The sequence below is a fragment of the Sorghum bicolor genome, chromosome 8 (assembly GCF_000003195.3).
Source record: "Sorghum bicolor cultivar BTx623 chromosome 8, Sorghum_bicolor_NCBIv3, whole genome shotgun sequence".
NCBI classification, from domain to species: Eukaryota; Viridiplantae; Streptophyta; class Magnoliopsida; order Poales; family Poaceae; genus Sorghum; species Sorghum bicolor.
The window spans coordinates 18,590,176-18,607,062 of NC_012877.2; the positions used below are offsets into that span (position 1 = coordinate 18,590,176).

General features: G+C 39.2%; 1 protein-coding gene across 2 annotated transcripts; it reads left to right on the plus strand.

The window, feature by feature from the left end:
* LOC8061220 (random slug protein 5) lies at nucleotides 490-9,815 on the plus strand. 2 transcript variants are annotated; one of them, XM_021445688.1, is made up of 6 exons: nucleotides 490-618; nucleotides 4,089-4,265; nucleotides 4,371-4,472; nucleotides 4,714-4,749; nucleotides 6,906-7,151; nucleotides 9,299-9,815. In XM_021445688.1, the coding sequence occupies exons 1-6, from the start codon at nucleotides 544-546 to the stop codon at nucleotides 9,554-9,556; spliced, it is 894 nt and encodes a 297-aa protein (XP_021301363.1). In that variant the 5' UTR covers nucleotides 490-543; the 3' UTR covers nucleotides 9,557-9,815. The 2 variants fall into 2 exon arrangements, with proteins under 2 accessions (XP_021301363.1, XP_021301364.1); XM_021445689.1 differs by lacking the exon at nucleotides 4,714-4,749.

Here is a 16,887-nt window from a genome sequence, read left to right on the forward strand (position 1 = left end):
ACGGCGCCCGACCGCCTGTCAATAATGGACGACGACATGGGCGGGATGCTGGCTGGTCAGAATGAATTCAATGCTAATAGGTGGCATCGCGTTATTATTGGCAGTTAGGCACTATTTTCAAAACAAATCCACTAACAGAGCATCAATAAAACGAATAATGAAACAACCTCCACAATGCATGAGTTTCGCCATGACGTTTCTTAGGCTAGGCAAAGCATTTAATTACTACAAAATGATTGGATCACATGCAAGATGGTGAAACGATTTAGCCCGAGATTTCATCCCGTTTCACCGCGTGGGAAACAACGCCCGCGGGGTTTCACCATGGTGAAACTACTTTCTTCTCTTTTCTCTTCGTTTCATGCAAAAAGTTGACATCCTGATGAAACCCCCACTGAGACTGGCCTTACAGGATGCAACCACCAGCTACCACAAGAGTTATAACTTTTTAGCAATTCTATAAATACATGATAAGGTTGGCACATTTTTTTTAGTGCATGATTGCGTTGTAGCTAACCCGGAACCCATAACTATTCGATTGCCATGACTTATCTGCTCAAGAGCAGGAGTGAACCAACGCAGCTGTTACCGGCGTCTTCAGAAGAACAGCAGAGAAAGGTAAGACAGCAACTATGCCATTCTTTTTAAGGTCAAATTACCTATAAAGTCGTCTTAGCCTCTCATTGATTTCAGATCAAAATTTTACTGGTTGTTGGTGTTTACGGAATCTAGTTACAGCCCGGGTAGGTATAGAATGGTATATCGTCCCCGTTGCTTGCCATAACATGTGGAAAATAATTCAAAATTGAATGCCAGAAAATTTCAGAAAAACAAATGTGTATAGTACTGCCGCCATTTGTCTTAAACGAGGATGCTACCATTCCATGAGACCTTTAAGATGGAGCTTTATGCTCATATAAATAAATAATTAAATATGCACACTATGTCATCACATAATTATTATGGATTAAAAGAATCCAAAGAAATTAAGTAAGTAATATTTTATGGCCAGCAATAAAATGCCTTCTTAAATTTTTTATGTAAATGAACACTGAGATGTACGTTGCCACTCAATTGATTAACTACTCCATATGATGGTAAATATGATCAGAAGGACAACAGCTTGTGTGGGCACATAGCCTTCTCCAGGTCAACCTCATGAATTCAAGCATTTCACATGGGGCTCCATCCCCCATCCGTCCTTGTTTAGCTGTTCTTGTTCTTGACCAAAGCCACCCAGTGATCCATCCATGATTGATCGATACGTCTTGCACCTACTTGACGATGATTGTCAGCTTTACTGGTTGCTCCATCGAGCAAAGCATGACCCAACTTTTGATCATCGAGCAAAGCATGACCCAACTTTTGATCAAGCCTGTAATCCCCCAGAAAAAAGTACCAAAGGTTGCCGAAATAAGGGCCTGTTTAGATGCAGCCAAACAGCCAAAACTTTTGGAGAAATGAGCACTTTTTGGAAGAATGGATCTAAACATGGGCTTGTAAACTTGGCTATAAAGATTTGGAATTTCGGACGTTGGAGCCCCAAAACTGTGTAAACTTTCTTGGGGACCCGTGTCATGTGTCTTGCAGACAAAAAAAATTTGAGAAGCATCTAAACACCTACTTAAATGTAAAGTTTACAGCCAAAAGTTTTGGGATGTAAAGATTTTGGATCTAAACAGGCCCTAAGCATACTGTTGCATTCAAAATTTTTATTACTACTTAGCAAAACCACCAATTGCTTCAAAGCTACTGCTAAACTCTACTTCAGGAAACTCAGATAGGACCACACGGTCCACACCCATACCTGTGCAGCAACTACGAATACGTGGAGTTTCAGGTTCTGTGCAGAACAGGCAGGTTAAGTCCTCTAGCCTTTTAGTTTGTGTTCTCTTCCTATAGAAAGAAAAAGGCAGACAAAGAAATGAACCCTGGATGGGATTTTAGGGAGCAAATGGCAAGGAGATATATGTGCTGAACCCCCCTAATATTGCGAGTCTTGGAATAGAAGGAACTGTGAGGAATAGAGACTCCAGATGAATGGCAAATCCATATCATGGAGTCCTCTTGTCATAGAAGTTAATTGTAAACAAGATATTTCTACTTCTAACCACTGGGAGTCTGGGACATCAATCCGCTATCTACTAACCACAATAACCTCCAAAGGTACATTTTCAGGTTGCTACCATCCCAGAGTTCAGCTACTGTACCCAACTGCTACCATCCCAGAGTTCAGCTACTGTACCCAACTGCTACCATCCCAGATGTATGATGATTTGATTACAACAATTGCATGTGGTTCAGCTCCTTCTAAACAAATAGAATACAAATCTTCTTATACCAGTAGCAAAGACATCGAGACTTGTGACATTATAAGCAGTTGCAATTCCTACAAATTTTAAGCACTTGTGATACCAGTAGCATACACATCAAGCCATGGATCTCAGTAGCACATGCCTAAATGTCTCCTAGTTTCCTTCTGTCCACTGTTTGCTTGTGAAATTTAAGCAGTTGTGATTCCCACAAATCACCCTTACCAACAACAAAGCAATCTTCCATAGTGAAAGTTGGACCCCGAGGTGCCTTCGAACCCACACTAACCTCGATTTGAGGTTTTCTCCTATTCCTATCGTAGGGTTCCTGAAGCATGGTGGGGCAACGGCTCTCCAATCAAGAACCAACCAGACCTGCCCGCAAAATTCCTGAACTAGGGCCTTGTTTAGTTCCGAAAAAATTTTGGATTTCGGTACTGTAGCATTTTTGGTTTTATTTGATAAATATTATCCAATCATAGACTAACTAGGCTCAAAAGATCCATCTCGTGATTTACAGGCAAACTGTGTAATTAGTTTTTATTTTCGTCTATATCTAATACTTCATGCATGTGCTCCAAGATTTGATGTGACGGGAAATCTTGAATTTTTTTTGATTTTCGGAGTGAACTAAACAAGGTCTAAACCAAATTTGTTAAACTCATCACCGGTGGCTCGACATTTGATCCGTCAGTGATGTCATTTCCATCACCTTTGGTCTAGCGTGTGATTTATTAGAAATTTAGGCATTTTCATGTTTAATTTAGTCCAGAAAATCATAGCAAATTGCTGACAACATGTATGTGCTCGTGTGTGATATTACTACTTGCACGAGTAGCATATATGAACACAAATGACATACATATAATAGCAGAAAAGATACTGAATTTAACAAATTCAAGAATAAAATTATGGGACTAATGCTCAAAGCACCGGTGGCTCTATTGTACTAGTCAGCATAGTTCGTTGCTTGCTATCACGGACCACAGTTGATGTAGGATGATGTTCGCTGTGCAGTCATTCGGACGTCCACCGAGAAGTAGACGATCCGAGAAAGAAGAAGACGACGTCGGCAATCACTAGGAAGAAGCGAAATATATAGCATTGTATTCTCGCTCCTCTAGCACCACATACTAGAATTGTTCTCTCTTTATAATCATGTGAGTAAAAGAGTAAAATTCATGAATAGCCTCCAAACTTATAATATTGTGTCATCTGGGTCCCTAATGCACATTTCTTTTTGTCTAAGTCATTGATCTTATACTGCGATATCAATCAAGTCCCCAACACTCAAATTTTAGTGTTTGGACCCCTGAACTTATAAAATAGTTTCATCTAAGTCCCCAAATTCGCATGTCAACACACATTTAACATGCCCGGCCCAACACCGCCAAACCTAGCCTTGCTCTCTAAGATAGTGGTTAGAAAATATCCCTTAGTCTTTTTTTCATTTGAGCTTTGCAAGCTCCCTGTAAGCACAGCTCGTGCACCTTGTATTTCTAAACTTATTCAATAAAGGAAAATAATAGGTGGGGGATTCACCCACTGAGCCCTTAAAAAAAAGTGACTCTACAGTCCAAGCTCAGGACTTAAACATCACTTTTTTTTTAGAGTTATGGACCTGGATAATACCGATGCATAAATTTAGGGACTGCTAACGATTTTATATTTCAAAAAATTTGTATTGACGAAGATGACCAGCTTGTATGCCCCAAAGCTGGTGACAATGCGACGTACATCTCACCTCACAGTTATATATGTTCTATGGGTCTGTAGATAAATGAGGTCCGGGAACTCCTTGGCGATCTGCCGACAGAGATGCCGAACTTCCTTTCGGATGCCACTATCCGCCGGTTCCTCCGAGCAAGAAACTGGAGTACGACGAAAGCTACTAAGAGTCTCAAAGAAACTACCAGTTGGAGACGTCACTACAAGCCAGAGAAAATTCGTTGGGTGCATATTTTGATCTTATAGCCTTCAGTAACTGCAAAAACACTTTTATGAATCATTTAATATTATATTGGAATAACCCATGTTTCGGTTTGGAATCAATTGTAGGAAAGCATTGCCGATAGTGAGAATGAGGCTAAGCGAGCGTACATACCGGACTACCTTGACAAGAACGGAAGAATGGTCTTCGTAACACTTCCAGCAATAAAGGTACGGTCAAGTGTTTCATGGATACGCCGTAGCATCAATTCCTGCAGAGTAATGAAACAACTAAATCCTGTCCATTAAATTAACATGGGGTGGTACTATTTTTTTTACAGCCTGTGTAAACACAGTTAGGCAAATTCAGGGTCATTTTAATCTCAAAAATTAACAAGATATTTGTGATAAGCATGTATATATCATCTATTCGCAAAATCCATAAATACCAATATCCTGATCATGTGAACAGGGATTAAAGCAATGCCAGTTGCAGAGGTACACCCAGGTGGGGGGCACCCTTTTCACTTCTTAATATAGTGATCTTACTGATGTCGTGGACTTAGGTTCAGGGCCACGCCGTCAAATTTCTAGGCCCTGTACATAGCTCTAAGTGAGAATCAAAGTACCAAATATAGCTAAAATAATATATATACTGCAGTGCAAATGCGATATATCAAGAATAGTACCTTTTGAACTCTTCGTTTAGTTTGCATAATCTTTACTTGAACCACATCATTCTCTTAGTGTTCTTTGAAATAAAATCTTCAATAATATGCTCATAATTAATCTTCTATAACAATCACTCTCAAACTATCATAGCCAAACTATTAAGACTTTTTTGTGCCATTGTAGAACCCAAGTATGACTTCAATAGCTTCTAAACTTAGAAAAGCTCCGTTTGAGCTTATCTGCCAAATCTGCCGGCCATTTAACAGTATTTTTTTCACAACCAATCAACGAACAATACTTTCAACTATAACTTTTAGACAAACAAATAAACACAGCCTAACTCCATGAGTACAGGGCCTATAAATACGATGGCACGACCCTGCTACCATGCAGTGCTAGACCTGTCCTGAGCTCCTCAGCCAGTATGCATCGTATCACACTCAAGGCTTGGTAGACTTTCCTTGGCATGCATGTGAACGTGTGGCATGACTTTTGACTCACTCAACTTTAGGATAGGGTGCACACAATTGTCAGCTATTTAAGTTGAGTAAAGCTTTTGTCAAAATCTTATTGTGACTAATCCTGCAATTGCATCTATCATTTAATAACAGTCTTAATTAGAATGTATTTGATTTAATTAAATAAAGTTAGGCCGAGTGTAAATAGAATACATAATCTATGTGATACTATACTTGTTCAAAAACAAAAATACAGTTCACATGTCATGAAGCTGTATTAACTTAAATAAAAATTTGCTAAAAGAAGGGCGCCATGGATGGTATATGAAATCTAAGTATATTGATTAGGGCAACTATTGTATGAGTGAAATATGTACAAAAAACACACTAGTGTTTTTGTTGTTTTGTACAATAGAAAAGTTAGAAGGTAACAAGTTCTCATTTTTTAAGATAAAGGAACCAATGAATTCCGGCCTCCCACATTCAAAAGCAAATGGGTGCAACCAACTGAACCGATACAGAGTTATGATCTAAGATCAACAGCTGCTATGCAGTAAAGAAAACCCTCCAGACTACTGGAAAACAAACAATGAGTCTACTACTGCCGAACCACAACCTGCTCAATAGCTAAAGCAACCAAACCCCAGCTCTAAGTTGCAGCAAAACAGGCAACCCACTAGTTATCCGAAAAAAAAACATTTGAGAAACAGCAAAAGACATCACTCTTCTAAGCTCCTGTGTTGCCTCCACACTGAGCTTATGAAGAATTCTAGCACCACCATCTCCAACTTCTTGCAACCAGACTTCATAGCCGTTTTCTCTTCCTCTTTAGATAACTGTGACCATTCCTGGATCCAGTACGACCCCCTAAAGAATACCTGTGAAAAGGCATTAGTAGTTTCCTTGTTGAACACCGTATCGTTTCTAAGCAACCACAACGCCCAGCACATCGCTGCTAACCCCACAACAATTTGATTTCTCAGTTTGGGAGAAAACCTCCTTAGCCATGAACCAAACAAGTGAACCTTATTTTTTGGTGGTTGAATATTAAAAGTGATAAACGAAGTATTTCACAAAAATCTTGCCACACAACAATCAAAGAAAAGGTGTTGAATTGTCTCTTTGAAACTACACATACTATAGCTAGCCCCCTTCCATCCTCTCTTCAACAGATTATCTTTAGTTAAAAGAACCCCTTTTGAGGCACCACAAGAAGAATTTTATTTTCAGAGGTATCTTTGCCTTCCAGAACGGATCTTTTCCATCTGTCTTTACAGATTTCATGCAGTCCCATTTGGAGACTATATATATAAATGTCCAAACAAGTTTTAAATTTTGTGGTAGTGAAGAAAAAATTGAGTTTCATGTATATGCCCTGTAGTAATTTTTTTTTAGCAACGCCCTGTAGTAACTTCAAGACTATCAGGTTTATATTCTCTTAAAATAGTTGTAAAACAACGACATGGTTCTTCTCAGCCACTTTCTTTAATTATATTTTAGTATCTCATTTACTAACCACTCACTTGTCTAACAGACCAAAACTTCAGAGAAGGATCATCTAAAGTATCTAGTGTATAACCTGGAAACCCTGCTCATGTATTCTGAAGATGCAGAAGAAGAGTGTATTGTTTGGATCTCTGACTTCCAAGGCTGGGCAATATCAAGTACACCATTTTCGTTGACCCGACAATCACTACACATAATTCAACAATACTATCCAGGATTGATAGCAGTCGCTATTCTAACCAACCCACCAATAATTTTTGAATCCTTTTGGAAGGTATAATTCATGAACACTGAATGTACCATCTCCATGGTCTCATTAAATATTTCATTTTAAGAATTAAATAAAAACATAAATTTTTACTGGCACTTAGGCAAATTTTAACCTAAGTTATTACTGCATACAAATTTATAGAAAGATTCATATCTTTACATGATTCTGCATTATATTGCTTTGTAACTCTGAGTGACATACTTTATAAGACAACAAATAATTATCCTACAGAAAGTAAGGAGTTGACTATATGCGGCCATGGAAGATGGAACATCCTCAACTTGGTCACACGTAACATGTAAAAAAACTTTGTTGTTTTAGGACAATTAGAAGAGAACTTGCTTGATTTCAAATAATATATGTACTTCTATAATAGAACACAAATATATATTCTACCGACACTACTACAACAAGCATTTTCAGAGACAGATTTTCTATTAAAAGATGCAGGCAGTGCCATCCACCTTTGGTAAATTTCTCACTATTAATCACCTATTTTCAGAGGCACGCATGCGAGTGCCTCTATAAATTGATAACAGAGGCAACCCCTTTTGCCTACCTCCATTGATTAACAGTGCAGCCCCTTAAGATGCCCACCTCAGTTAATGCCATTTAAAGAGGCGGTAAATGCATGTTAATATGTGCGCCTTGACATCTCTGTAAATGATTTTTAGAGATGGGCATCTGCCTACAGATCATCTGGCCATTTATGGCGACAGTCTCTTGATGTATCTGTTTCAATAATCAGAGAGACTATCTCTTAAAATTTTTTTGGTGGTAGTGTGATTAATTTGCTAATTAGAACATAAACTTTATGTAATTGTAAAGCTGTTTAGGGCCAGTTTGGCAGGTATCTAGCTCCTCCCAGACTAGACCCAGTTTTGCTTCTTCATAGAAGTGGTTTCTCTAGTGGAGCTGAGACTCTTTGTTTTTTTTCTTTCTATTACTATTTCCTCAGCTTATGGTGTGTTTGGTTTGTGGAGTCACCCCATGTTTCATGAGGTGATGCATCATGAGTATAACCCATCAATTTTGGTGGAATCAATCCATTCCTCTTGCATATACTAATTATTAGCCTTATGAGAAATGAGATGGCGATGTATCAACTCACTCCATTCCACAAACCAAATACAAAAAGCCAGGGAGAGAAAAGTTGATGGATCACCTCATTCTTCAAATCAAACACACCCTTAATGAATAACCATTTGTTACCAGGTGGGGAAATTGCTTCTTCCACTCAGATGATTCGACTTGCACCAAAGGAAACCATAAATTCCGAATATCATAGAGAATCTAGTGTTTGGTACCAATCATGAATATTTGAAAAAAATATTATTTGTTTTAACACATGATCTGAATGTGTCGCACATACACCATAGCATATGCTCATCGATGTGCATCATTTGTGTGGGGAAGTGTTAGCACAGAAGGTGTTATGAGAATAAAGAAAATATTTCAAGCAAAAGAAAAAATCCAATGTTCCACTTCCAAATAAGAATATTAATATTTCAGAAAATCAAAATATATTCATGTCTGATCTCATTTTGTTGCATGCATTACCTGAAAATAACATCATGATCAAATATATTTATAAACTGATACATGGTTTAGATAAAATTACTTCCAATTTTTCAAAATCTCACTATTTATTTACACCCCCGTCACTGCCTTTTGCATCCACTCACAGACAACACAGTCCTCCTTAATTGGACAAGTCATGATTTTCATCTCTCCATCCATTTCATTTTCTGGACCAACTCCTTGGCTGAGCCCTTCTGCATTTGGGCATTTGGTACAGCAGAAGCTATCTCTGGAGTCACACCAAAAGAGCTCTTAATAAAGACAATAGTTATTGAACATCCTACAATATAAGTTCAATATTAACCTAGCCACCCAGGCCATAGAAACTGTATTGACTGCCAATCAACTGTTTGTTCATTTGATGCAATATGCTACTGAACATTATAATGCATTTACACATGTTTGACTTAGAAGTCTTGCATCATGCTGTCCATGCACTTATCAATAACCAAAACAATAAACTCACCTAGTCACCTTATTCGGTTCTCACATTGTTGATTTTTTTTGCACATACACATTGTTGAAATTTGAATTTACTATTCCTATTTAACTGTTTTGCTCTTTTGTAGATAATAAAACGTTTCCTAGAGCCACGAATGAATGAAAAAGTGAAATTTATTTATAGCAACAATTCAGAGAGCCAGAAGATAATGGGTGACATGTTTGACCTCGACAAACTGGAGTATATATTTGGAGGAAGAAACACAGCTGAGTTTGACATCAACATGTATGCAGAGAGAATGAAACGACGAGATCGCGTACGGGGATCTTGGACACAGGACAATGGCGAGGCCTCCTCGAATAATACTAAACCGAATGAAGATTGAAACTTTAGATTTACCCAAATGCTCTGAACCATGTGAGATAAGTTATTATCCGATAAAAATACTATGTAAACATACATTTCTTGCTTGCTTTAGTAATAGCAAGGAGATATGCTAAGAAAAGCAAGGATTTTTAGAAGATGTCATCCACTCGATGAGAAATAAAAAGCAATATTGAGAATTTGTGTGGCTAAATCTTAGTAGCTACTTCCAAAGTAACAGAAAGAACAACATCTATTGGAGTATAAAAGTGGATTCCTCACTTCTTTCTCTCATGCAAAACCATGCCTGAGAATTTCATCTTGCATGGCTCCTAAGTGATAAAACAAAAAATGTGTAAGTGCAATCAAGCCCTATTGTGGGTTTTGGTGTTAATGACCACCTATTAGAGTAGAGGACTAATGAGATTTATCAAGACTGCTAGCAAAATATCTCCTCACCTTTCCTATTTTGGCTAGGGCAGCAGTGCCGCTCATTACTGACCGTTGGGAACCAAGGGGTACTTATACCTCTATGTCTCGCCCAAAACGGTCATCTGCTTCCTCAATCGACACAACTCGCAAACAAACAGACCAGAGCTCTCTCTATCTCCCTCCATTGTTGCTCCTCCATTCCTCAAGCAATTTGTTGATTCCAACCATCAAATCTTGAGAGAAAAGGCAGCAAAACTCCACTGGAGAGTAGATCCACTGATTCTCAAAGTCTAAGAGCATTTGGTTCATGTTTGGCCAGTGGTTCTAGGGTTTGTTACTCTTGGAGCTTGCTCCTAGCTGGCTAGGTGTCGCCCTTGAGCTTGGCCTCTTGTGTGGCAGCCTTGGGAGGTTTGTAACCTCATTCTTGCAGCTAAGATATCACCCCTCACCTCAAGAGTTAACTCTCTTGATTTGAGAATGAGGGTAAGGCAAGCCTTTGTTGGCAAGTCTAAGCCTTTTGTGGCATCCTTAACAACGTGGACTTAGGCAAACCTTGGTGGTGAGCTGAACCATGGGATAAATCACTATGTCTTATGTGTTATTGCAGATTCACTCTTGTGTCTAACACTTTCTAGGGTTTGGTGGCTCGATCTATTACGTGGCAAGTTTTCTGTGATATCTAGTCTTCGAGCTAGACTTTATCTTGGTTTTGCAGGATTGCATAGTTCTCAGTTTCAATTTACTTCCTATAAAATTTCAATTCCTGTCTAAGTTTTATTTGAAGGCCAGTAGTGCCGCCCTGTGATGTGACATGATTTGGAGTCAAATTTTTATAGACCTATTCACCCCCTCTAGGTCTCTTTTACCTTCTAGGAGATCCTACAAGTGGTACAAGAGCAGGTTGCTTCATATACGCTTCACTGCGTGAAGTATGGAAGTCAGAGGACGTTCGAGGATTACTCGAGATCCAAAACCGGGTGGTGCACATGTCAAGGATGTCAGCAACAGCAGTGATGTGTCACCCTCGACAGCAAGTAACACCACCCTCAAGAATGACAAGACCACCAATGCAGAAAGAAAGAAGGAAAGAAAGTTAAGAAGAGAAGCGAAGAGAAAGAACAAAGAAGAGCAACAAAAGCATGATGAAAAGATGCAAAGAAAAGAAGAAACAAGGCTCATTGGTGAAGAAAAAGCCAAGAGAAGAGCAACAAGCACAAAAGAATAAGAGAAGAAGAAGGCATATGATGCTTCATCAAGTGAGCGAATGATGGTGATGATGATGCATCATATCACGCCTCCAAGGGGAACAAGAAGAACAAAGACAAGGGCAAGAAAAAGCATAGCAAGGACAATGGCAGCAACACCAAGAAGAAATATGTCGCTGTTGACGGTGGATATACCCTAAAAATCCACATCAAAACACCGTCAACAGTCTTGGAAATAGAGGAAGAGTACCATGACATAGACATATTTTTATCAATAAATATTTCCAATGTAATCTTAGTATTTGGATGCAGGAGCAAAATGAGCACTTGGACCCACCAAGGTCCATCAGATCAACTTCCAATGATAAAAGATCATTGCACATGGATTCATGGGCCCACAAGGAAGCATTCAACGTGACAAACTCTTGAGAGTTGAAGGAGCCAATTCCTATGAGAGATGGGACACATTCTAAAGAACTTGGCTAGGCCCGCTTGTCATATGGGGATTGGTCGATCCCCCCATGGTGGCCAGCTAAGTCGTTTGGCTCCCCACCGACTCAAGCAGGCATCCCACATGTTGGATTAACCACTGCCATCCATCCATGGTGGTTACAAGGTCGGTTTATCCAAGGGTGGAGAAGCATGGAGCACATGGATCACTAACGTGGCACCCCCTCACCTTCTCCTATAAAATAGAGGTTGTATCCACCCTCTCAAGGTGTGATTCAATTGATTCAAGAGACAAAAAGGCTCTCTTAGTTCATTAGTAGTAGTATAGTCTAGTGTGGGAGTTAGAGTTGAGTCGAGTGAAGCTCGGGGTCTTTGGAGTCATCTTCTAGAGAGTCTGATATAGCTCTTGTATCTTTCTCTTGTAAGACTTTTCTTATTTAATATGTTATTCTTCTTCTACTTGTCTAAGTATTTACTTTGTGCAATATTATTCCTGCAATAGTATTGTAGTGGTCTATCTTGTCTTATAGTAGATACACACTAGATTGCGATCCTATAAACAACTCTTTAGTTGTTTTCCATTGCCTATAACAAGGTGCTCTAGTTCAATCGTACATTCGGTTAAAGTAGTGGGAATTAGTGTAAGCGTGTGGTGCTTAGGCTAAAGCTCACCATTGGTGGCCGCTGGTTTGGACAGACAGTAGGAGTGCACTAGCAGGACGTAGCAGGTCGTGCTCGGCATTAGGATCTCTGTTGACACTTCTAACACCACTTAAGCTAAGTTGTCATCCCTCTAATCTCAGATGAGAATAAAAATATAATTCTATTTTTCTCTCTCAGTTCTGAGCTCTCCTCAGGGGGGTTAGGGTTGTATTTATAGCCTCCTAGGAAGCACCACAGCTCTCGGATCAAACTGACTTAAATGTACGCTCCAAATTACTCCTCAAAGGTGGCGGAGGCAGGATCCACGAGGTGGAACCTGATTGGTTCATGCCCCCAGGCGGCTGCCCCTACCCCTTGGGCGCCCGCCCCTACCCTATGGCAGGTGGGCCCTAGCTTTCAGAGCACATCTTCCTAAGTCTTCTAGAATGTTCTAGACTTGACATTCCGGTCTTCTCTCTATGTAAATCCGACATGTGGACCTCATTTTGTTATTATTCCGATAACCCCCTGCGGAAACAGACATTCACCAAAACTCGTGGAAATTGTCAGTAAATACCATAAGTCTATGGTGATGTTCAGTCCCTTTCTTCTCCTTGGTTGACATAAAATTTTGATGGTTAACAACCATCAACAAACTCCCCCAAGCTTGCCTTTTGCTCGTCCTTGAGCAAATAGCTACAAGAGATAGATGAAGAGTTGCTACAATGCTTTCATGCTTTATAAGTACACATGCTTCAAATAAGAACTCATCCCCAGACTACAGTGAACTATCATAACTTCCAAACTTACTCGTGTTTCTTCCAACCATGGAGCTTTTACCTATTCTTTGGTCTTGAGCAGTTGAAAGACAGAACAATTAAGTCAAGCACTATTGTCTCATGCTTTGTTGTTCCACCTCTGTTCTGGAGTTTTTATAAGAGTTTCAAAAATAAAACTCATAGTTCTTTAATATGACCTTTCAAGTCTATCAATATGTGGTATTTTTGGATCCTCTCTAAGGCATTGAAAGGAGTGATGCCTTCTTTCTTGCTCTAAAATATTTAGTATTTGTGGCACAATGCATTTATATAGCCTTTACTCTATCTCACCCTATATCTAATAAAGCATATATGGAGCTCATAGGTGTGGAGATAACTAATGCATTGGGTTTGACTGAACCGTCCAAATGAACTTACCACATAACCATCTGGTTTGTGCTTGTGTGGTTTTATATGTGGATGCTAAACGAGAGAATATTTGTTGAAGGAGAAAGGGTGCAAAATAATTCTAATGCTCCTTTATTTGAAATGATTCCTCTAATTTTGAACTTGAAATTTTGATAATAAACTTGGGCTCATAAATCTTTCTTTTTCTTCTTTCTTTCATGCTTTTGTCCAATATTTTTCTTGCAACCCAACAATTTTTTTTTGTAATGAAAATTTTGTAGAGGAATGAAAGGTGATACTTGGAGCATTGAACTTGAGATAAATGGCTAGCAAATAAGCAAGGGAAATTTTTTTGGTGTTCATTCTGTGTAAAAGTGAAACATTTTTTAATAGGTGAAAATGGAATATATATGTTTTGCGTACTTACAAAGTAGAAGCAACAAAGGCTGAACATGAGTGTGCGCGATACCAGGATTAGCCTATTGATGAGTTCCTAAGGGTCAACACAGCTCGAGCAAACACAAAGCTCTACATGTATGTGAAGGCTTCCTATTCTAAATAAATATAGATGTGGTAGGAATTTTATACTCTTTGTCATACATAGAACTCACCGTGAATCATTTGAATTTTCATAAAATAAATCTCTACAATTTAAAACAACAGCTCAAACTATATCATATCCATCAACTACCTAGATTTAGTTTAAGCATATGCTCCCACAGGTTTAAAGGGTGGAGTAAATTCAGCTGTCTAACAGTGCATCCAATCCTTGGGAGAATTCTAATTTAAAACTAGGTACTTAAAAAGAATTACGACAGAGTAACTATTCATTATTTCCATGCATTCATCATTTCTACATATTTTATTTATAGCAAACTCAAATAAGAAAATAAAGCAAACTTATATTACACTCTTTTTATTTGGTTTTCATTTTTAAACAAATGTAAACTTAAATAAATTAAACAACAAATATTTATTTAGTTTTCTAAATTTATATCTGTAATAAAAAGGAAATAAATTAAAACGAAGTAAAAAAAATTACCTTGATGACGGAGGTCCTCCCCCAAGCTAGTCTTCTTTCAAAATTTGTAGGAACACGAAGATGTCATTTAAAGTATTATTGACTTGATCTTGCCCTTCTTGAATGGTGGTTAACGTCTGAGTGGTGTTTTGGTTCCACTGACGCTGGTCATTCCAATTCTGCTCATTGTGAGCAAGAGAAGCGTGGATATAGTTTTGGAATGCCATTTGTTCATTATAATGCTGCTGGTTATAGAAAAACCTAGAAGCATCAGACCTGTGTCCTTGCTCAAAGTCTTGTTGCGGTTCCTCATCTTCTATCCTCTCACCGTAGGTACTAAATGAATGTCTTGGTGCTTCACTTGAGGGACCTTCCCCTATAGGGATGAATGGTGGTGGCTGGTAATACCCATATGGATGGTAGGCAGGATGAAATAGAGGGTACATCCTAAGGTTCAGTGCGCGACACTACCGTGCTTGCCATTCATCATAACTGGTGTGCACCGGTACTTCCCTAGTGGAGTCGGCTTCAAGCCAGACTGGCTCGTGTTGACGAGCAAACTTCTCAGAGGCTATCCTTTGAGGTGCCCACTCAGAAGTTTCTCCTTGAGCTCCTCTCCTATTCATTGGTCATGCCTGAAACTCAATGTGTAGAGTTTGGACAGAATACAATGCCATCTCCGGGTTAGGTAACTGGAGCTTGGCGTCCCCATAGGTCATATACAAATCCCCTTTTATTTTGTTTACTAAGTGTGCATGATTAAAATGTTCATATCCATAAATTTGTCTATGTGTATCAATAAAGTCTAAAGAGGCACCACCAATTCATTTGAGATGAAAGGCTAAGAGAGTAACGATGGAACAGATAGCCACATCTCCTACTTTATAGTCAGGAATGCTTAGCCAGTGATCTACTAAAGCATTATAGGTGATACTCTTATTTTCTTTACTGCTGCGTAAATTAATTGTAAATCTATGGCTCTAGTCTTACTAGCATCATCCCGGGGGAAGAAAGCTGTACCCAACCACTTATGTAAGAACCTAAGTGTAGGGTGCTCTATATTCCGAGTACGATTGCCATAAAAGAAAGGCTCTTTAGAAATATCGGTCCAAATTGTATGCGTGTCAAAATCTTTTAGGGATTATTTTAAGTCTAAACATGCTTTTGCAGGAAAGCATAAAAGATCGCTAAGATTTCTCCAGGTTAGACAAAAGTCTTGGGTAAACAGTCTAAAATAGACTCCTGTCTCGGTGAGTTGAAGGGTGCAAAGAAATTCTATAGTTAAAAGCTTTGACCCTAGCTTTGTAATAGTTGCAAAAGAACTCCAACCAACAAACTAAAAAAATAGTATCGAGTTCAGTAGCCATACCTGTTTTGCAGAGGAATACCTCATCCAGGACTGGTGTGTGTATGAAGCTCCTATTCTTCAGGTTGTTGTAGACGCTCTTCTCTCTCAAATCTCTCAGGGCAAGGTGAGTTGCCGTGAGGAGAACCCTCTGTGGTGCAGCAGAAGAAGACGCGGGTTGGTGGTCGACGGGAGGATCTGTGCTCATGTCGGAACTGGCCCTTGATGAAGCATACCGGGATGAGCTCCTTGTGGTCCTTCGCGTGACCTTGTGTGCAATTCCATTTGCCCAGCTCTTTATCTTGCAACAAATGCTCACAAACAAAAACAACACTAGTGCGAGGGGTTAGTCAGAGGTTTGTTGTTAGCCGTCCAGAGGTCAGTTGTTCTTCAACGATTGATTCTAGTTGCTAGTTTGAATTTTGACAGAATCTCCCTTTAATTTTAGAATTCTTAAACCTAGTTGGACAACACTCCACTAATTTCTCTATGGAATTCTTGCAGCTCTAGCCCTCTCACACTAGCGCTTGAGCTATTGCTCACTCTCCTAAGTTTTCACTCTTTCTTCTACTCTTTATATGCTCTTCTTCTCTCCCAAAACTCTCTCTAGACAATTGGAGGCTGAGAGATCAGTGTTTGTCTACTGAAAATGGTCGTGTGTGGTGTATGGGAGTGAAGGGAGGAAGGGTTTTTATAGGGGAGAAGGTGGTCGGGTGGGCACCCAAGCAGGGTGGGGCGGCCGCCCATGTGTTGGCCCCTCTCCCACTCAGTTTTTATGGCTATCATCTTTACTTCATGCTTAAGCAAAGGAAGTGAGTGGTTGGTGGATTTGGCCGGTGGAAAAAGAAAAAAAATGAGTGGAGGAGAGTGGGTGGTGATGTGATGTAAGTTAGGTGGAGATATGACAGGTGGGACCCATGGAATTTAAACATAAAGTAAAAACATTTTTATGCCACCATAATAAATATTTTTAACGGGTTGTTACACACCAAAAATTATTTATATGGGGTGTAGAATTTTTATAATGTAATGTTGTAAAGTAAATAAATTGAAAGTGTGGGTAAATATCGAGTTACCTTTCAGCGAGGGTTC